Source organism: Chlamydotis macqueenii, chromosome 16 (assembly GCF_036417535.1).
Source record: "Chlamydotis macqueenii isolate bChlMac1 chromosome 16, bChlMac1.mat, whole genome shotgun sequence".
In the NCBI taxonomy this organism is placed as follows: domain Eukaryota; kingdom Metazoa; phylum Chordata; class Aves; order Otidiformes; family Otididae; genus Chlamydotis; species Chlamydotis macqueenii.
This window is the reverse complement of record NC_141571.1, coordinates 7725702-7746693: the sequence shown is the minus strand read 5'-3', so window position 1 is coordinate 7746693 and position 20992 is coordinate 7725702. Positions and strand designations below refer to the sequence as shown.

Here is a 20992-nt window from a genome sequence, read left to right as displayed (position 1 = left end):
AGCACGTGTGCACATTCCTCCCGTGGCGGAGGGCAGCGGTCGGGATGCTTGGTGGCTCCTTCCTCCGCTGGTGGGGGCTCCAGCACGACAGATCTGGAACGTGCTGCATCTCGGGTACGAGGGCCCTGGGCTCTGTAAGGTCAGCCTTAATAAACTTAAACTGTGGCCAGTTTGCTCATCAAAAGTGAAGTAAAGTGAGGAGTGAGGTTTGAGTGTGGTACAGCGATTCCCCAATGGTCCAGGCCCAGCCCTGGCCATGGTGTCCCTATGGAGCTAACTTAAACACTGTGTGGGTATGGGCAGTGACATTTTTTCAGTAATGTGTTTTAAATCAAATTTTTCTGACTCAAGTGGCTTGCGTGTTCTGGATAAATGTGGGGTTTGTGAAGCTCATCTCGTGGTGGTGGTGAACCATTTTGGGGGCAGAAGGGGCTCCCGTCCCTGGGCTGGGGCTGGGGCTGGTGTGGTAGTGGGGGGTTCTTGGTGTTGAGTGTGTGGCACGGTGACGGCACAGCTCGTCCGTGGGCGGGTATCTCCTTCATCTGAGCAAAGGGGTTAATATGTGAAAAGGCAACTGCTGCCTTAAACAAAGCTGGTGTTTGTGCTGGCGCTCCCCTGGGACGGTGGCTGCGGCGACGGCCTGCTCAGGATTCCCACCGCAGCTCCGTGTGTCCGACCCAGCCAGCCATGTCATGTGGCTGTGGCCAGGCCCTGCTCCATCCGTCTGCTGAGGGAGCGGGGAACAAACGGCGCTTTCACTGTGCCCGACAAACCTCCCTCTTCCTTAAATTGGGCAGGAATTGGATGCCGATTTGTGTCTCTCGTTCTTTCATGCTTCACCAAACCTGAGTCTGCTTCATCCAGCGAGTAGCAGGCGTAATGAAGTAGAAAGCTAAATTACTTGTTCAGCATCAGCCAGTTAGGCCTCAAACTCCGTGCGAGCTGGGAAGTGCAAGCTTGCTGCGCCCGCTTCCCTTATCAACAGCCTGGTCCTGATAAACATCGTGACTCGTGGTTTCAGCCACCCGTTAGCTGCTCTGTGCAGAGAGGAACTCTGCTCTTGATCAGCCTTCTGGGTTTTTGGAAAGGGAGCTGGGCAGTCTCTGAGCCCTCACAGTTCACTGATGGCCGAGCTGAGGCTGTGTGGTGCCGCTCTTCTGTATGCGTCCGCACTCTGCTGCACTTCCTTGGCTTTGGAGGACGCTGCTGGCGTTGCTGGATGTGTTGGTTTGTGCTGCATCCTGGTAGAGCCTTGCAGAGCTTCTGGCTACAGCTTGGGGTGGGTGCTGCTGCTGGGGCAAGATGTTAGGAACACGGCCTTGGGTGTCGTACATCCCAAGCATCAACCCGTAAAATGTTGCCTTAGCAACTGAGGCAGAGCCGTGACGTGGGCTAGCAAGCCAAAGGCAAAGCTGCTCAACTTCTATGTCTTGTTGTGGTCATCTGGGAGAGACCTGTCTTCTGCCTGGCCTGAGTGGGCAGGTTGGCTGTGCATCCTGCCCTAGACCTGAGGCCATGCCAGCCTCGTGCATTGCTCACTGACTTGCCACTAGCCCCAGAGTAGCCCATTTCTGTGAACACTTTTTTTTCCCCCAGGGACTTGCGTTTCTGCAAGTCCTGGTTGGCAGCTGCCTGAAGAAGCCAGGGCTGTGGCAGGTAGGGATGCTGGAGCCCAGATGCTGGTGCTGGGAGGCAATGCTGAGCTCCGAGCAGGAGATGAGACCCAGCATATGAAGGTTTTAGGCCTGGGTGTAAGGCTTTGCATGAGGAATTTCAGCTACGTTTCTTTCTCGCCTGTGGTGCCACATAAAAGTGCCAGGTTTTCCTTGAGCCTTATCCCCCGGGGATCTGCTAGAGCCAATTCTCCGTCTTTCTGAGCAGGAGCAGCATTGCTACCTCTCACTGCCGTTGCAGCAGGAGCGTCTTGCCCAGGAGCCGCAGCAGGGCACACGTTTATGCTGTAGCTCTCGCTGACTGGCCCGGCGGGTGCCCTGGGGTACGGAGCTGGCCTCAGAAGAGGCAGGTGAGTGAAGGGGGCTTGGGTGCAGCTTTGGCTGAGGCAGCCCTTGCACGTTGCTGATGTGACCACTGGCTCAAAGTGCCATTGCTGGCTCCACCGCGAAGGGTACACATATGGGAAGGGAAAGGATAGAAATGGGTATTTAAAATTGCATTTCAAGCCATTTAGTTGCCACATACTTAATAGAGCGGATCCCTTTCTTGCTGCGCCTTGAAAACCCCTGTCCGGTGATTCCCTCTGGTTCCGAGACACAGGCAGGGTCTGGCCATGGCGTGGGGCCTGGCGTGGGGCTCCGGTGCCCTTTCAGATATTTACTTAGCTGTGCAAAAATAAAATGGAGTTGGGGTTGGGAAATGTATCCGGGCAGCCTTTCTGGAGGCTGACTCGATCTGTGGGTGTAAGGGGGACAGCGTGTGCCAGTGAGTGGCGTTTGGGGGACCCTTGCTTTCCAATTGCGGTGCTGTCTCCGTGGTGCTCTATCTAATCTGCGGTCCCAGTGACTCCAGTGAGGGCTGTGCCATCCTGGCACTGGCAGCTGCCGGTTTCAGGCTGTTACAGCTTCTGGTATGCCTGCTGTGGCAAACAGCCAGGATGTTTCCTGGTGACATCTCATCATCACTGCCCTCCTCTGTGCAGGATCTCTGTTTCCTTGGCCTGATGTCCTCTCCATCCCCCCTGGAGTGTCTTTTCACTTGCTTTTTAGTTATTAGTGCGGAATTGTCCTTCTAGATCTCCCCTCCTCCTTATTTTTAAATCAAGATTTATTCTCCCCCCCTTCATTCTTCAGCCTAAAGCGTCCCTGCAGTGGGACTGTGGTTGGCACTGCGATGCTGGTGAGGGGTGCTGTGTCTGTCCCCATGGGTGTCTGTCCTGCCATCCCCATGAGTGCTGCTGGTGATGCAGGACTGTACTTGCTGCTATTTGCTTTGGGGCCTGTCCCTGCCGGTGCCGAGTATCAGCTTAAACTGAAACCTAAGCAGGCTCAGCCTGAGAGGTGCCAGGGCACGGGGTCAGCGGGAAAGGAGGGGAAAAGAAACCTGGCTGGGGGGGAGGCTGGTCCTGGGAACCCAGGGGCCTGTGCTGCAGAGCGCTGCCTGCTCTGCAACGTGTGGGTTGCTGGTGGGCTCAGAGGCTGGCAGTGGGATGGTTTTTGTGGTGACCATTGAGGTTCCTCTGCCAAGCAAGTGTCATCCCATGGTGCTGCAGTCTGGGAATGAATGCCCTCCTCCAGGCTTGCAGCTTAGCTTCCTGTTCTAATGACATTTCCTAATTAAACCTCCCTACTTAGGCAGCAAAAGGTGCTGTTGTTTAGGCTGCAATGCTGCATTACACTCTGCATCATCAGGTCTAGCTGGGCACATTCCCCTTATTAACCAGCTGGATTTGCAAACGTGCCTTACGCCTCCGCTTCCCAACTCTGCCCTTCCCAGCTCCCATCGCGCAACCGAGGCACGTGCCACCCCAGGAGCCTCCTGGCAGGAGGAGCTGAAACCAAGCAGAAGGCTGGGAATGATTCCAAAAGACTCCTATTTCTCTTTCCTATAAAAGCTGGTGCTCATGGAAGTACTCATTTTTTTTTTCTTCCTTGCAGTGAACACCTACCTCTTCATGATGCAAGCCCAAGGCATCATGATTCGTGAAAACATGCGAACAATAGGAGCTCAGGTGTACGAGCAGGTGGTCCGCAGTGCCTATGCCAAGAGGAACAGCAGCGTGAATGACTCAGGTATTTCTTGAATAATTCTCGTTTTGATCAAAGGTTCCATTTCCATTGGAAATTGAGCTGACCTGAATCGCTCTCGCTTGAAGGAATTAATTTGTGCTGGTAAATGCAGGGTGGGAACTTTGATTAACTGGCCTTAAAAAATGTTTATATAGATAAATAAATATTATATGTAACAAAAATATATATTACATCTAGAATTACTGTATATATACTGTACTGTATATACACTACATAAAATTTTATTAATTTATTTTTATATATTAAAAAAAAATCAAATGCTTCTAGCTTGTATAAGGAGTGAAAATCTTGAAAGGCCTCAAATGATGGTATGTTGAGCCGAAAACTTCTCTGCTTTCCAGGAATTCAACTTGTTAGCTTCAGCCAGTCTGAGGGTAAACACTTTTCAAATTTCAGTGCAAGTATCAGGTTTCATATTTTAAAAAATAACTTTCCAGGCGCACGCGTGCGCAGAGCCCTGGCTCTGTGCACATGGAGAAGCCTGTGCTCGTAAGCTTCACTCTTCCTATGCAAGGATGAACTGAGATGACTTGGCTGGAGATCTGCCACAAATAATATATTGAATTTTGGGCAGAATGCAGCAGCGGAGTTGCAGGCTCTCGCTTCCAGGCTGTTTATCATCTGTAAGGGTGATAACAGGGTTACAAGTTTTGGTATAAATATACTACAGCAAAAGCGTAAGTGTGCGTGGCTGTGTGTGAGCCAGGGCGAGGCGTTGCCTTCAGGCTGGTGTGGCAGGAGCGCGTACTGTCCCCAGCGACGTGTCACCCATGCCTCACGCTGGTGCCGGCTCCCCGACTCGGTTGGTGTCAGGCTGTGGCTGTGCTGGGGAGCTCTGCTCAGCTCCTCCGCTGCAGGGGTTCATCAGCAGGGGCTGACAGAGTTTCAAGAGACAAGATTATTTCCTTATTTAAAAAAAAAAAAAGGGGAAAAGAAAAGAAAAAAAGCAAGCCGTATCCTTGCCTCTCAGCCCCCGGAGGAGCAGGTGGCCGGTTCAGCTGTACTCTAACCAGGGATGGGCACGGGAGGGGAATTATCAACTTGCACAAGAGATTGACACCCTAGGTCACCTCCTCTCACTGCTGAAGCCAGCCAGGGCTGCCAGCCCAGGCTATTTTTAAGGCTGGAAACATTAAGTAAAGCAGACTTAGGGTAAGGAAGTAGCTGATCCCTCGAGAGGAGGAGGGTTAGATGCTCCACCGCTGCCGTCTGCGGTGATGAGAGCCTCCGTCCTGCTGTGGCCCTGGCCACCGTGCTCGCTGCAGCCCATGGGGCTCCGAGCCCTCCAAAAGTCTGTTGTCTGCTCCTGCAGCAGACAGGGAGATGGTTCCCACGTTAGCAGCAGCGATGTCCGTACCGCTGGTGCCGAATCACTGGCTTTGCTTAGGCCTCAGATCATCCCAGCTCTGCAGGCATGGGCTGACAGCCCTCCTGCCCCGAGAGCTCCAGATGTGATTTTAACATATAGAAGTGTGATGCACCGTCCTTGGGTGACCTTCCCTGGCAGGCGCGTCAACACAGATGCGTGACGGATGGTGGTGACATCTGGAAGGCACGCGGCGCTGTGGCCACAAGGATTATATTAACACCGGGGTCAGTGTCTTCCCTCCCTGGCTCTTTTTGGGTGCCTAGGTGGGATCTGGGCGGGTGGCACTGCCTGGTGAGCGCATCCTCCCCGGACTGCTGTGGGCAGCCTGACAGTGTGATGGCTGGGAGAGCAAACCTGCCTGGTATGGCTGTGAGGGGGACCCAGCAAAGGCCTTGGCTGTCCCCAATGTGACTCTCAGCTGCTGGGAGCAGCTCCTGGGCTCTCCTGCCCTGTCCTACGCCACAGAGAGCAGCAGGTGTTGCATCCCTGCATTGCAGAATCACAGAATGGTTTGGGTTGGAAGAGACCTTTAAAGTCCATCCAGTCCAACCCCTCTGCAAGGAGCAGGGACATCTCCAACCAGATCAGGTTGCTCAGAGCCCCATCCAGCCTGGCTTGGAATGTTTCCAGGGATGGGACATTCACCACCTCTCTGGGCAACCTGTTCCCCTCTGCACATCCCGTCCCCTCTTCCCAGGTGGGAGTGGGCTGCCACAGGTCACTAACCAGTGTGGGCAGCAGGAGACCCTGTGGCCCCCTCTCTGGTTGTCCCCACTCCAGCTGCGTGGCAGCTCCCGGGAAGCAGGAAGCTGCTGACACTTTCTGAGCTGCAACCTCTCCCACAGGTCACATGTGCCTCTGGCAAGGGACTGGGGGGGAGCAGCTCTTTGTGTGGGGCTGCTGTGTGTGTGTCCTCCCAGGACCTGTGGCTTTGATTTCTAGGGGGTTCCTTAAAAATGCAATATCTTGTGCTGAATGGCAAGGTGACCAGGCACAGAGTGGTCTGCTGCGAGCACAGTGTGCTTTTGCCCCGTCTGTCTGTATTTATTCTTTCCCCTTAGCTTTTTTTCCTCTTGTATTGTAACAAGGAAGTCATTTATAACCTTTTCAGCATTTGCTAATAGATGCAATAATCAATTTCCTGTTCGGTGAGTCGGGAGGGGTCCCAGCTGTGCTTCCACAAGCAAAAGAGGCAGCCTGTTGTGCAAAAAAAGGGGAGCTGAGCTTCACTGTGCATTGTCAGCTGGACTGGATATTGAGAGCGTGCTCTGGTGATAGGAGTTTAATGGGAATCCAGTTATTAAAAATTAGTGCAGTATCAAGCATGCAAAATAATATCTATCATACTTGAAAAGCCCTTAGGTTCTGTTTACAAGTCCATCTTGAGTCTGAGATAGCCTGAGTACCGCTTATTTGAGTGGATAAACAGTATTAATGACAGGATTGCACTAGCACAATAAAGCAAGCTGAAGTATCGGCCAGCAATGAGTCGTCTCAGTTAATTTAAGTGAAAGATTTTGACCTTGCAGGTAAAGGCAACCCCCCCTGCTTTGCTTTGAAAGATTAAATTGTCACTAGATTTATTTTTTTTCTTGATATATCATTATTGTAATTATTAGATGGAACCTTTCTGCTATGGAGAATATACTGTGCTTATGCAATTACTTAAATGTCCCTATCCTTAAATATAACTTACATTCCTAACTCTTAATCTTAGCCAATTCATTCATTTCGCTACACTGTAATTCTGGGTTTATTAAATTGCTCTCACTGTAAAATGTGTGAAACCTTTTTGCTATCAATATGTTCTTGAAACTAAATGTATGCTTTATTTGAAAGGTTATAGCTGCTGATTTAAAAAAAATAATCTGAATTTTATACTGCGTTCAGTAAAATAACTTAATTTGGCTCCCTGCTGTACATCAGCTGTTTGCTGATGGATCACCTGCAGCCCTTGTGTCCCAGGCTTTGCGGAGCTGCTTGGACAACTCATGGGGGGCAGTGGAGGGGGCCACTAGACCTTCTTTTGTCTCTGGGTGCCCGAACACCACCTGGTTTGTACTGCGCTTGGGAGAAACCAGGGCTGCTCTTGCTTTGAATCAGCACGGTGAACGTCAGCCCCACTGCAGCCAGCTGCTGCTGGAATGCCTGTGCACGGCTAGGGAATAGGAAAGCTGCTTTCCGGGAGCTTTGTGGGGTGTAAGGTTGGTGCTGTGGGACCAGAAGGCCAGCCCTGTGCTAAGCATCTGATGCTCGGAGACAGGGGGGAGGCAGCATCCTCCTGTAGCAGCCGACGCCTTACTGCAGGCAGGAAACTTTCTAGTGCCTAAAATAAAGGTCATGCTTGGCTGAAGTTGCCTTATGCAGAGCTGATGACTACAGTAGAAAGCAGAAGTTCATGGTTATGTAAAAACCTCCTTAAAACATCCACATGTGTAACAGGCTGGAGGGGTTTTACCCACGAGGTGAAAGATACAGGGGAATGAGGGGGCTGGAGAAACGCGCAGTGCTGGGGCACGGCGGCTCCTCTGCTCTTGCACAATGCAAACTGGAGGAAAGGCTGCGTGTATGTGATAGTTGCTATTGATCCTCTGAGGAGGACGCCAGGCAGGATTTCCCTGTGCAGGCTGCTGCACCGATGGCTCTTGCTGGCATGGGGACCTGCCTGGGCACTGCCCGCTCGGAGCCCCTCGGGACTCGCTGGAGGAGCACATCCCCTCTCGCTGTGCCGCGGTCCTTCGGGGTGAGCTGCTGCGTAGCTTTTCCTTCCAAGGGCTGTGTGCTCCTTTGCTTGGAGCTGTTTATGATCCTGAGAGGTGACACTCTGGCCAGAAAACATGAAGATTTCTTTGGTGTGGCCTTGTCTAAGGCAGCCGGGGCTTCTGCAGTCACCTGCCTGAGGACAGGGATGAGCACCCAGCTGGGTTGCAAGCCTAGAGCTCATGCTGTACGAGGACGTCCTTGGCCCTGGGTGGGTTTGGAGTCTGCTCTCAGTGGCACAGGGAAGTGGCTGGAAATAACAGACTTGAAGCTCGAGTGTAAACTTTCCTCTTTTTTTTTTTCCTTTTTTTTTTCTCCCATTCCCCAGATTATCCTCTTGATCTGAACCACAATGACACCTTTCTGCAAGCCACAACGTTTCTTCCTGAAGACTTTACCTACTTCCCCAACCACACTTGTCCCGAGAGGCTCCCTTCTATGAGTGAGTAGCATCCCAACAGCCCCGTGCCCCTCTCCAGCTCCCTGTGGCTTTGGAGGCACATCATAGCATTCCCCAGCTTGCTTGGTGGGGAATTGTTGCACCTTTCCCCACCGAGCACCTGGGAATGAATGGGAACGTTGTTCAGAGCCCGGTCCCCTCTTGGGAAATCATTGTTTACCCACTCACACAAATTAATCCCTGCTGTGTTGAAGGCACGTCTCCCTGCTGAAGCAGGAGCCTATTGCTTGGCAAACACAAACAAAAGAGGAATTGTGTGCTGGGAGCTGGTGAAAAGGCTTGGCCAGCCCTTTCCCAGGGGCAGCAGTGGCAGGGTGGCCCCCTTGCCCGCACTGCTGGTCCCAGCCTTGAGCTGTGCCGGGCACAGCTGGGCAGGGGCTGGTGTGGGAGACGGGCTGGACCTCCCGAAGGGAGCTGCAGCCGGGAGAAATGCTTCTACTGAAGTGATATTGCAGTGGAAAATTGGGCTTTTGTGGCTAAATGTTTCTTAAAAGGGGGGAACGGCTCTCTGCTGGTGTGTGGTGGAAAGCTGTGTGGTGCCCTGGCCACTGTAGGTCTCTGATGGAGAGCTGTGTCCAGGCTGCTGAGGAGTTAGAGGTGTTATGAGTCGCGCCAGCAGCTTTTCCTAATCATATTTGTTGGTGCTTGGGGAAAAGAGGAGGCTGCCTGCGCTCAGTGCTGGGGACAGCAGGCAGGGATGCAGCAGAGCGCAGCACCAAGGTGCCCCAGGACCACAATGCTTCCTGACCTCCTACTCTGCCTCTCCCCGCTATCTCCACAGAGGGCCCCATCGACGTAAATATGAGCGAGATCACGATGGATGATATCCACCAGTTCTTCTCAAAAGACCCTTCCATCAAGCTGGGAGGCCACTGGAAGCCGAGCGACTGCCTGCCTCGCTGGAAGGTAACTGAGGTGTCCCTGTTGAGCGTGGAGGTTCCCAGATGGGTGGTGGGAAGACGCTGATGGAAACATCTCTGATGTGCTGAAGCTCCAGAGTAGCAGATATAAGGGTCTCTGAAGTGTGGAGGTGCAGTGCCCAGGGGGGAAATGCTGACCTTGCAGGCTGCTTCAGTGATGCATGACCCAGCTCTGAGTTTCTGCAGGGACTGCTGAGGAGCCAGGCAGGGAGCTCGCCTGCCTGCTTCCCCACTGCAGAGCCTCCTGCTCCACCCGCCACCCTGTCTAGGCTAGGATGTGACCCAGAGAGGCAAGGTGGCACTGCTGGGGACTCCCATACCCAGAGGGAGGTGGTAGCAGGGCCTGGCCCCACTCCTGCTGTCCCCAGCGCTGGGCAGAGGGTGGGGGGCTGCAGGTCTCCCTCCCACTCGAGGTTATGTTGAGTTTCCCCAAAGCAACAATACCCCAAAAAGTGAATAGGAAAGCAGTGATGTGGGAGCACAAAAGCTGCTCCAGCCCTATACGGGAGAGCCAAGACACCACGTTTTGTGCTGCTCCCTCCCCTGTAACACCACCCAGTCCTGCTCCCCAGCCCGGGGGTTAGTCAGTGGCAGAAGACACTGGTGCGGTGCAGTAAGAGCCATATCCTCTCCCTATCAGGTGGCGATCCTGATCCCATTCCGCAATCGATACGAGCATCTTCCCGTCCTCTTCAGACACCTTATTCCCATGCTGCAGCGGCAACGTTTACAGTTCGCCTTTTACGTCGTAGAACAAGTGAGTGAGCCCTGGGGCGGTGGGGGTGGCAACTGCTGGGGCGCGGGCGCGCTGTGCTAGAAATGTGTCTGCGGGAGCTTCAGCCAAAGCTGCAAGCATAGCTCTGTGCTGTGGCCCGAGGCATTTACCTGCCAGATGGTGTCATTTAAAGGTTTGGGGTTCATGTTGCAATGTTTAAGTTGTCCCATTCTGCCTAAAAGTGACACAGCTGAGAGATGTGCCTAAAAGTCACGGTTTTGTCTGAAAAATAAAGTAGAGATTCTGGGTTTGGGGTTTTTTAAAATCCTATAGTGGAGAAGATACTTTAAAAAAAGAGAACTTTGAACCAGATATTTGCACTTTAAATAATGCTGTGTTATTTTTGTGTATCCCCATGGCAGTTGCAGGAAGCATCCCCTAGGCACAGGAATGGCCTGACCAGAGTTACGCATTTCTTGTCTGGGCAGTATCTGAAAGACTTTCAGATTGTAAAACATAACTGTCATGTGATGTGTACATGAACCTGTCACTTAAGCTATCTGGCTTCACCTGCCCAGCAAATATCCCCTTTATATTTAGCCCTATCTTTAAAAGATGAATCAAAATTGTTTGGGTTTTTTTTTTAAGTGTCTGAGTAATAAGACTTTAGCATTTCTGGTTTTGCTCCTGCACAGTAAATTGCATATTTAAGTCTTGGATGATCTTGCTGGTCTGTCTGTCTGCAATACATCATTTCCTTTCATGCAACCAGTTTGGCAGCAGATTGCCCTCTGCAGTTTTCTAGACAAGACTGAGAACGCATGTGTGGAGCACGAGCTGCACGGGGCTCCCCCTGAGAAGGAACCTCTCTCTCCCCTAGGCTGGAAACCAACCCTTTAACCGTGCCATGCTCTTCAATGTTGGCTTTCGGGAAGCAATGAAGGACTTGGACTGGGACTGTCTCATCTTTCACGATGTGGACCACATACCAGAAAATGACCGTAACTATTACGGGTGTGGACAGATGCCGAGGCACTTTGCAGCCAAGCTGGATAAGTACATGTATCTGTAAGCACTGGTCTTCCTCCACGCTACCGTGATAGATTAGGAGCTAGTGTTAGGTTATTTTTTTTTTTAAAAGGCAGAAAGTGAATCTGTTTGCTTCCCATGCTTTGTGCAAAGTAAACATGAGAGGGAGATAGAACAAATAGCATCCTTACAGCTCAGGCTTTCCCCATTGCAAGAGGGAGAGCTGCAGCACTGGCAGGCTCTGCCCTAACCTCTTCTCTCCCACTCAGACTCCCTTATAACGAATTCTTTGGTGGGGTGAGTGGCCTGACTGTCGAGCAGTTTCAGAAGATCAACGGTTTCCCGAACGCCTTCTGGGGCTGGGGTGGCGAAGACGATGACCTCTGGAACAGGTATGGGCTCGGCTCAGCCGGCGTCCCTGAACTCTGCTTCTGATGGTGGTTCTGTGAGCCAAGCTTTGCACGTGCTTCAGGGGAAAACGTGCTCACCTCTGCTTCACCTGCCTGCGGTGGTGTGCACTATTCCACACTGCTGAGCTCAAACTGATCTCAGCTGAGGTAAAGCGTTGAGGTGCTGAGCACCGTGCAACTTGCCCAGAGCCGGGCTGGAGTGGGGAGACTTGCATCACTTATCTGCTGGGTGGAAATGCAAAGCTACTGTAAGAGCCCAAAGCACGCTAGCTGTGCATTCCTGACAAGCGCTGAGAGCACAGCAAATGTGACAGCTGATTTTTAGGTTTTTTTTAATTTTATTTCTTCCCTTTCTAATGCAGAGTGCAGTATGCAGGCTACTCGGTGACTCGACCAGAAGGAGATACAGGGAAATACAAATCAATTCCCCACCATCATCGAGGAGAAGTGCAGTTCCTAGGAAGGCAAGTGAATTTTCTTTCTTTTTTTTTGGGGTGGGGGGGGTGGGGTGGGGGGAATCCCAAAGCCTTTCACAAAGTGTCTGTACTGTGTACAAGGTTCCTTGCAGCTGTTTGAGAGCAGTAACAGCCTTAACTCATGAAGGCGACTCACTGTGGGAGATGAAGGAGGCAAAGCACTGCCTGGATTCCTCCAGTATGTTTTATATCCTGCATCCCTACGATAAGAGGTCCTCACTTTGTGGCTGTAGCTGCTTGGATGCTATCCAACAGAGGTGGTTGTCAGCATGGCAGGCTGAAGACTTGTTCTGTATCTTGAGGGACATGTTCCTAAAGGAGTGGAAAGCTAACTAGCCACCAGCTAATGCCAAATACCAGGGAAGCTTCAGTGTTTGTTTAGAAGAGCCTGATCTAAGTGTTGAAGGAGGCATTGCTCAGCACTGAGATAGAGCAACTCGTCCCTCTCCATTCTTCTGTTTGTGGCTCTTGGTTCCTAACCCTTGGTTAGGGTTGGAGCAAACCCTGAATTCATGAGCACAGGTAGTGCATGAACACTTTGTCCCTTTTTGCAAAGACCTAAATTCTCCCTGGAGCTTTCCGTGAGGGCTCTGACCCCTTTGTCCAGGAGCCAGGATTTTGGGGAGTATGAGGTTTTGTTGAATGGCTGCTTTTGCCAGGGGACTTTGGTGGAATTTGTGTCTTCTGAAAACTATGCAACAGAAAACTGGAGAAATACCTTTTTCACAAACAACTGCAGGAATGAACACTCGTAGGTGATGAGCTGCTGGACAGTGCGAGCTCTGTTCTGCAGAGGGGCTCCTGGCTGCTGCTGGCAGAAGGAGCATCAAGGAGGATTTATGTTGCAGATACCATTTGAGGAGCCAGGCAGGAAGCTCGCCTGCCTGCTGATCTCTTTTCACAGAAGACTAATTTTTGTGGGAATTTCCATTTGAGGTTATGTCATCTTTAGCCCTAGTTTTCATTTCTCTGTCAGACAGAATGCAGCAGTAAGAGATGCTTCTCTTGTTTCACTCTTTTAAGAGAAGTCCATTTTGGCTTAAAAAGCCATATTTAGTCAAACACTCGAAGCATGAAAGGCTGAGAGTGCAGTGGGATTGAGCTCTTGTTCCTAATGCTTCCCTGCTCTCTTGGCCCCAGCCAGGAGCCCTGGTTCAGTGTCAGCAGGAGCTGTGGGTCAGTGTTGTGGGAGCGGGCATATGCGGTGCGGATGAGCAAGGCAGTGGTTTACCCCGGTGAGGCTCATACCCTTGCTTCTGCGTGCTCCTGCCTCCCCTGCTGCCTCTGGAGCCTGACGCCCAGCCTAGGCGAGGCTTAGCAATAGATCTCCTCAGGCTCCCACCTCTGAAATCTCTGCTTCCCTCTGCTCTGCGCTTACCTGCAGGCAAGTACACACTGCTGCCATCTGCAAGCCTACTGCTTCTCCCACCTGAGCAGGGGGACCCAGCGCTTTTCACTGTCGAGAAGGAAAACGTTCATCAAGACACTAAGTGTCCTGCCCGTGTCCTGATGCTGTGGCCTCTTTGAAGCCAGTTTGGGCACTTCCCTCTTCACTTTGATCCAGTCTTCCTCTTCCTCCCAGCACATCCCTTCCCTAGTGCTTTTTTTTCTGTTCACAGGTCTCAGCCCAGCTCCCACTCGCCCTGGTGCTGCCAGGCCCCCAGAAAGTCAGTGTATTGTCCTTCTGAGATGTTTCTAGTTGTATATTTTATTTTTTCCCTCTCACCTTAGCCCTTACATCTCATCATGCTGCCCCTAAATTTGGTTGAGGCTGTTTTTGTGCACCAGCTGCAGTTTCCTTCCCCAAGCCATCATTCTTCTAGTTTTACTTCCTCATCCCCCATCCCTTGGACTAAAAACATTAGTTCTCGTCTTGTCTGTAGTCCCGTTTCTTAGCAATGGAAAGGACTACATCACCCATTAACTGCTTTTCTTCAGCCAGAACCTCCTGGTGAGGGCTTTGCAGGACCCCCCTGAGCTCAGCTCCCTCCTGGGATCAGGACCCACAGGCTTTGGGCAAGGGTTGCAGGTTGTTCTGACTGCTGGGTGCTTGCTGGGCTGCCTGGTGGCACAGAGAGCGTCTTGCTCTTCATCAAGTAGTGGACCATAAAACTGTGAGGTCTGCAATGTTTACCTGCCGGGAGTATACAAACAAATAATGGTCGTCTTTTTTAAGGGCTCAGAAATTCGTTGTTTATAGCTGCTGCCGGGACTGGCTTTTTTCAGGGTGTTTCAGTAGCATCAGGTGGACTTTGCAGGGCTCTGTGGGGTACACAGAAGTGACTCTGGCCTCTGGTTCTTGTTGCACAGGTATGCCTTGCTGAGGAAGTCGAAAGAAAGGCAAGCCCTGGATGGCCTCAATAACTTGAACTACTTTCCAAACGTCACGTATGACGCCTTGTATAAGAACATCACTGTTAACCTGACACCAGAGCTGGCTCTGGTGACCGAATATTGAGAGGAGAAAATAACTTTGCTCTGCCCTTCACCAAGAAAGCACCACGCTAGACTTTCTTTTCCAAGGGTTATCGAGGACAAGCAACACTGTCTAATGAAGGATCACAGTATTTTGGAGAAGGCTGAAAGTGCACGCACAAATTGCCCTAGCTGTACCAATCCAGCCTGATACTCGTGCAGCGAGCTCAGCAGTCTCTTTCTTTTTTCCACCATTTGCTTTCTGGGTTTTGGGACAACAGTTCGACCTGCTGCTCTCGTCTCCACATTCCTCCTCCAGCAATCTCCGGCACCAGGACTCGCCTAGGACGCGCTTTCTCCTCTGGGAAGCGGCTCAGTAGAGGGACTCTGGCTTCCCGACGGGAGACGTCGGGAGCGATTCGGTCAGCAACTGCCCTAGTGGGAGATCAAACGACTTCTGATACCGTTCTTCTATGTCTGTGCAGTTTTTTAAATGACCTGCTTGAAGTATATACAACAGAATCGCTTCTTAAAGAAGTGTAAGTGTAAATATGCTGTGTAAATTGCCCCTTTTTATTTTTCTCCTATGGCTCAAATCCAAGCTAGAGGTTTACATTTGGTCACTCATTTTAGTCCTGACTTCTGTAAACACTTGTGTGTGCCTCACTGTACTTGTGCAAGGTGTTCCCTTTTAAGCCAGTGAGACTGCTTGCATGATTTAAGCTGTGCATCTGCAGAAATGTTTGTGGGACAGGGCCCTAAACTTTCCAGTGTAGTGGATGAGAAACACAGCAGTGTCATCACTCATTCCGGAAACCATGGCAGTGGCTTTTTCCAGGGAGAGTGAGGAAATGGGAGTATTTATGGAAAAACTCCCCTTTTTGTCACTTTTGCAACATGATAGGCAAATGAATCCAAAAGCCATATGGAATAAAATCCTTCGCCTGTTGCCTGTATCCCACTGATGGCAAACGCGAGCTTGGCTGATCGCTCAAGAGCTCGCATCCACGCTGCTGCGGGAAGCACGGCCCCGGGTCCTGCCGTCCTTGGGATGGGGCAGCTGGCTGCACCGCACCGAGCCTGCCCCGGACTGGCAGCACCCTGCTGTCGCTCCTATAATGTGACGGTACCATTTGGGAGGTTGTTTTATTTTGTATTTATTGTGTAAATCTAGCAGCACGCTGAAGTGCTGTCAGTCAGGTAGTGCACTTGGTTCTCGCTGTCCTCACCTGGCAGCACCTGCACAAGCCCAGCTGGTGGGGCAGGTTGTCACAGGTTCGTGGGAGTGAGAGGAATGAAGGACGCATGAATCGAGCTCATGAACACGAGGACCGGGAACCCCAGAGCTTGGTGTGATGCCCCATCCAAACTGGAGTGCCCCCTCCTTTCTCCCATCTGCCATCCCCTCCTTTGCAGGGCCGCTGTGGGCAGGCTGGGCTCCGGGCTCTCCCCTGCTGCCAGTCAGTCCAGTCCTTACGCAGCACCGACATCGTCACTTGTGCTGGACCTCTCTGACTTAAAAGTAAATACATCGGGAGCTGCTTTTTAATTTGTATTTATACATAACAACAGTGGGCACTTAACCTCCAAATTACTTTAACTTTCTTTTTATTGCATTGTTTGCCTTCAGTTTCCTGAATTCCTCATGGTTTACATTGTTTTCTCAGTTCTGTGGACGTATGATCCCCATACGCGTCTGTGGTGGGTGTGACTGCCCACGGCATTCCTAACCTGTATCCAGAAAACGTTCGCTTAGAACACACGAGTTCCTGTTGCGTAGATCTTATCAGCTGGTATGAGAGGGCAGCGAGCCTGCCCTTGAAAAGCGCTGATAAGTTTGTAACTTAGGTTTAAAGTCTTTGAATTTACATGTGCTTTAAACTTGCTTCCCGAGGGGATTCAACCTGGTTATTTATAGGCAGAGGTGAGGATTTGCTTTTTATGGCGCATATAGCAATAAAGACTTTTTGCTTCTGAATCTCGATCTCTAATTCACGTGGACCCTTTTCAGATGCTGAACCCGTCTTGCCCTGCCCCTCTCTTCATCTTGAGACCTTGCTAGAAATCTGTCTTTGTTTAATGGTGCTTCAAACAAGGAATGTATTTCAACTAGTCCAAGTTCACTACCCCAGGAATCATGCATGTGTGTGTGAGTAGGTGTTAAACTACCTTAGTCAGGATCCTCAGCCTTCGACATGTACCTGACACCCGTTGCACCTTGTACTGAACAAAAAGGCGTTACCTCTGCTCAGAAATGCACTCTATGGTTGGCACAAAAGGGTCCATCCCCCCCAGCAGCATCCGTCTTCATAGTTCCTTTGTTCTTCTAATCACGTTGAATTTTTTTCCCTTTTTAAGATGTGGAATATCTGAAAATGTGCACTGTTAATCTTATCAGCTATGTCAAATACTGTATAGTAAATGTAACTTAAAAACATACTGTCAAGCGCATGTGCTGTTATGGTGTAAGAATTCTCGTATTAAGGAGAACTTGTACATATACTGGCAGCTGAAATTCAACAAGGCCACTTGTTTGCCCCTTCCGTGTTAACACCATCACTGTCGGTCAGCCCCGCCGGAAGGCAGGTCCTGTTTGATGCTGATTTTTTTTTTTTTTTTTTTATGAGCCATGTGGGTTTTATTTGCAAAACTATTTATTGACAGTTCATTATCTGTAAAGCTCTGCTTGCTTCTTTAAGGGAAGCACTGTCTGAGCAACAGCCACGTGCTTCAGGTCACTCACCATCAGAAGTGGCTTTAAACTCCAAAATAGCTTTCCATCATCATGGCTTTTGAGCTTACTGTTATGTTTTTAAGAGATGCCAGGGGGACATTTTTGCACTGAAGACTAGTGTTTTAAAACACACACACACTTCTCAGCAAAGCAATCCTTTGTGTCATTACATTTATTTACCCATGTGTTTGTACATTTTTGTATTTGTTAATTTATGAATGATTTTTTCAGTAAAAAATACATATTCAAGAACAAAGATTGCAGTGGTTGCTTTTTCTTATAGGAGGTCGGGGTGTGCTTTTTTTAATAGGAGATGAGATCTGTAAGCCCAGAGGGCTAAGTAGTTACGAGAGCTGCTGAGTACAGAAGGGTGAGCCCTGGATGCTAAAAGCTGGTTAGAAATGTCTCACTTGGGCTGGCTGGAAGGAGATTGAGTGCAGGGTGGGTGTTCTTACTACTCTGTATGTGCCAAAGCCTTTTTTTTTTCTTTTTTTTTTTTTTTTTTTTTCTTCCCCAAGCATCTTCTTCATTGTAGTACTGATGGAGGAGCTGGCTGCCTTGTGGGAGGTGGGGTTTGGAAGATATTTGGCTGAAGGTAGTGCAGGGCTCAGAGATGTTGGTAGGGAGGGTTGATAATTAAATTTTTGATCAACAAACCAAGGCAGACAGACAAGCTTCCTTGCAGCAGCTTTAAAATATCTTTCTCCTGCTCTGCAGCGTGCAGGCATGCTAGAATAAATAGCTAGCAGCTCTGGGTTGTTCCAGGCCTTGCCTTTATTTAGCTCTCCGTCTTCTGGGAAGCTTCCTCCCACCCACGGCGCTTGGCTGGAGCCTGTGGGGTGGCAGGCTCCTTCCAGCCGCTGCCACCCGCCCCGGGACGATGGCTTTGCCTCTCCCTGCGCTCACAGGAGCAAGGGTGGGAGCCCGCCCCGACCTCAGTCTGGGGGGATCCCCATGGCCGTGTTCCTCCATGGGTGCCCTGGTTGGGGGGGCTTTCATTGCCTGTGTCACTCTGTAGCAGCTGGTTGGGCAGGGGTTGGATGCACGTGTAGAAATTTGGGGTTGCCCCTATACAGGAAAAATGAGAAGGGTAGGGAAGCCTCCAGCCCACATCCTGGGTGTGTGCATGGGACCCCCTCACCAGGGCCAGCTGCAAAAAGAGTTGGGAGCAAACCCTGTTTTGCGTGGGCTGTGCTGGGGAGGTGCCAAGAGAGGAGCCCTGGCAGGGACTGGCATGGCAGCGCAGCTCCGGCTTGGCCACCGCTGCGGAGCCGAGGTTTTCCTCCAGAGAAGCCCACGCACGAGGGAGAGCACTCCTGCGCAGGCTGGAAAATAGCTCAGCCTTCTGCGCTGCAAAATCCTCGGGCTTTCCTGCAGAGTGCATGAAAAAACCCCAGCCACCAAAGCAGCGTGTGTTCTCCCACTTCTTTCTGCCCTTCATCTTCGTATGGCACAATAAACCTGCCCAGGATGGCCCAGGCTGCCAGCTGGAGCCACACACAGCCCAGGGCACCCGTGGGCCATCCCTGTCTTCCATGGCAGCCGGCGGAAAGGCTGGGCAGGAGCATGGGGCAGGGGTTTCTCTCGCCTTCACCTGTATTTTTATGGCACTTCCCAGCGGGCTGGGAGATGTGAGCGTGGGCACGGACACAGGTTGCGGAGAGGCAGGGGCGCTGGTCCCTGCGCTGCAGCAGCTGTGAGGTGGAAGTGCGAGGCTAACGATGCTTTGCATCTACTCCTTCCTCTTCAGAGCACCTGCTGTAGAAATCGGGCTTTTTCTGAATATCTGATAAATACCACAAAAGCCATAAAGACTTTTTTTCCCCTCAAAGAATCAGGTGAGAGAATCAGAAAACTCGAGGGTTGAGATGAAGATGGTTTACTAGGACAGCAAGGGAAGATGATAATAAAATACAGGGATAATAAAATACACAAATTGAATGATGCACAATTTCTCACCACTTGGTGACCTGCTGACCAGTACAGCCTATCCTGAGCAGCAATCACAGAAATTAAAATAAAAAGTGATTCCAGAAAGAACTTGAACGGTAAGCGAAGCAGCGAGAGAGCTGCCTACTGGCCAACCCCCCCTTATCTACTGAGCACGACACCGGTGGTATGGAATAGTTCCTTTGGCCAGTTTGGATCAGCTGTACTGGCTGTTCCCCTCCCAGCTTCCTGCACCTGCACATTAGTGAAGCCTGGGAAGCTGGAAAAAGTCCTTGGTCTCTTCAGCAACAACTAACAACATCGGTGTATGATCAGCACTCTTCACATACCAAATCCAAAACACAGCAGCTACTGGGAAGAAAATTAGCTCCATCCTAGCTGAAACAAGGACTAACTGCAGCTCTCAGGCAGCTGCCCTTAGTAAATCCTGCTGGGCAGGACTTCCCAAAACCCCCTTTCCTCTGAAAGGCTCTCCCAGGTACACATCCAAGGGCTGCTGGCAGCCTCCGCTGCCTTCCCACGGTCAGGACCTATAGCTCGGCCCCCCAGCCGTGTCTGCTGCCGGCTCTTAGCGTCTCATCTCCCACCACCTCGGGTGCTCGCTTTGCCCGCCCCGCGCTGTGCCGTGCCCCCGGCAGCGCCCGCTGGAGCCAGGACCCCCGGTGGCATCGCTTCACCCCCGCTGACCCGGCAGATGCCACCCGCTCCGGCGCTGGGGTGAAACAGGACGAGTGAGCGGGCGGTTGTGCCGCAGTGGCTGGGCCAAACAGGCGGAGCTGGTCAGTCGGGGATAACTATGGGATGCCTGCACGTCCAGTTGAGAAATCAGCTCCTTCAGCGCTGCCTCAAGCCGCAGGGACAGCAGGCGGGGGGGGGCGGTTTCCAAAGGCCACGAGCGCGGTGGCACGTTTGGGACGACGCTCTTGCACAACCACCTGGGTCACCGGGACCGCCTGCTCACGGTGCGGCGGGTTCCCAACGAAGAGGCATGCGTCCTCGGCCATGAAACCGCGACCCGCCTTGCGAGAACCGGCTCACGGCACAGCCGGTGTCCGCCGCGGCCGCGCCCCGCACCCCGCTGGCGGGGCCGGATGTGCTGGGGGCGGGGCCGGAGGTGCTGGGGGCGGGGCCGGAGGTGCTGGGGGCGGGGCCTGGGCGGAGCGGGGGCGGGGCCTGGGGCGGGCGGCCGTGCAGCGCGGTCCTAAAGCCCCACCTGGCGGCGGCAGGGAGCCGGGTTCCCCCTCCACGCCGTATTTAGGCGGGGCTGCCGGCAGCACCCACGCGTGTTTCCCCATCGACACGTGTCGGCAGCCCACGCCGTGCCTGGCCTCGCAAGGTGCTTCTCCTTGAAGGCCCAGCAGCAAGGCTGGCCTCGGCCTACAGCCCGGTCCATCCGCAGCAGCCGGGGTCGGCGTCGGGGCCGTCCCCGCGGGGCTGGGGGCTCGTACCGGGGCTTTGCCGGCCCCGCTGGCACTGGGCTGGAGCTGCGTGGTGGGAAAGAGTGGGGTCCAAAGGAGGAAAGAGGGGAGAGCTGGTGGAGAAAGGCCTTCGGGGATGGGGAACGGGGCTGGGGGCAGCCTGGGGATGAGGAAAGGAAGGTGCTGTAGGGTATTTTTCCATTCCCGGGAGCTAAAAGTCTCAGCCTGGCATCCCTGATGTTTGCTGATTGGGTAAATGATGCAAGGTGGACAAAATAAAAAATAGTTTAGGGAGAAACTGGGTCCAGCTTCTGCAAGAGGGGGAGAAATCCCAGGTTTTCAGGGATATTTAAAAACCCAGAGTGGAAGCCAAATGCCAGTCTCTGTGAGCAAGGAAGCTGAGCTGCTGGTGGGTGCATGGCTGCTGGCTGTTACTTCCTTGGGTGAGATAAAGGCTGGCCTTGAAGATGCTCTGGGACATCCTTGTGACACTGTCCTGATTTTTCTGGGTGAGTTACTCCTGCCCTGGCAGCTGTCACTGCCAAGAAGAAATCGTTGTAACTGTTTTTCAG

At 51.9% G+C, this 20992-nt stretch overlaps 1 protein-coding gene across 1 annotated transcript in view; it reads left to right on the top strand.

Annotated features, from left to right (window-relative positions):
* Window positions 1-17302, top strand: part of B4GALT5 (beta-1,4-galactosyltransferase 5) — a 37475-nt gene extending 20173 nt beyond the window's left edge. The window contains exons 2-9 of the mRNA XM_086760982.1: window positions 3612-3746; window positions 8222-8335; window positions 9135-9259; window positions 9914-10030; window positions 10869-11056; window positions 11287-11409; window positions 11790-11891; window positions 14214-17302. Of these exons, the coding sequence (XP_086617108.1) occupies window positions 3612-3746; window positions 8222-8335; window positions 9135-9259; window positions 9914-10030; window positions 10869-11056; window positions 11287-11409; window positions 11790-11891; window positions 14214-14361 (1052 nt within the window). The 3' untranslated portion in view covers window positions 14362-17302. The remainder of the gene's footprint in view (window positions 1-3611; window positions 3747-8221; window positions 8336-9134; window positions 9260-9913; window positions 10031-10868; window positions 11057-11286; window positions 11410-11789; window positions 11892-14213) is intronic.
* Window positions 17303-20992: the final 3690 nt, after the last annotated feature.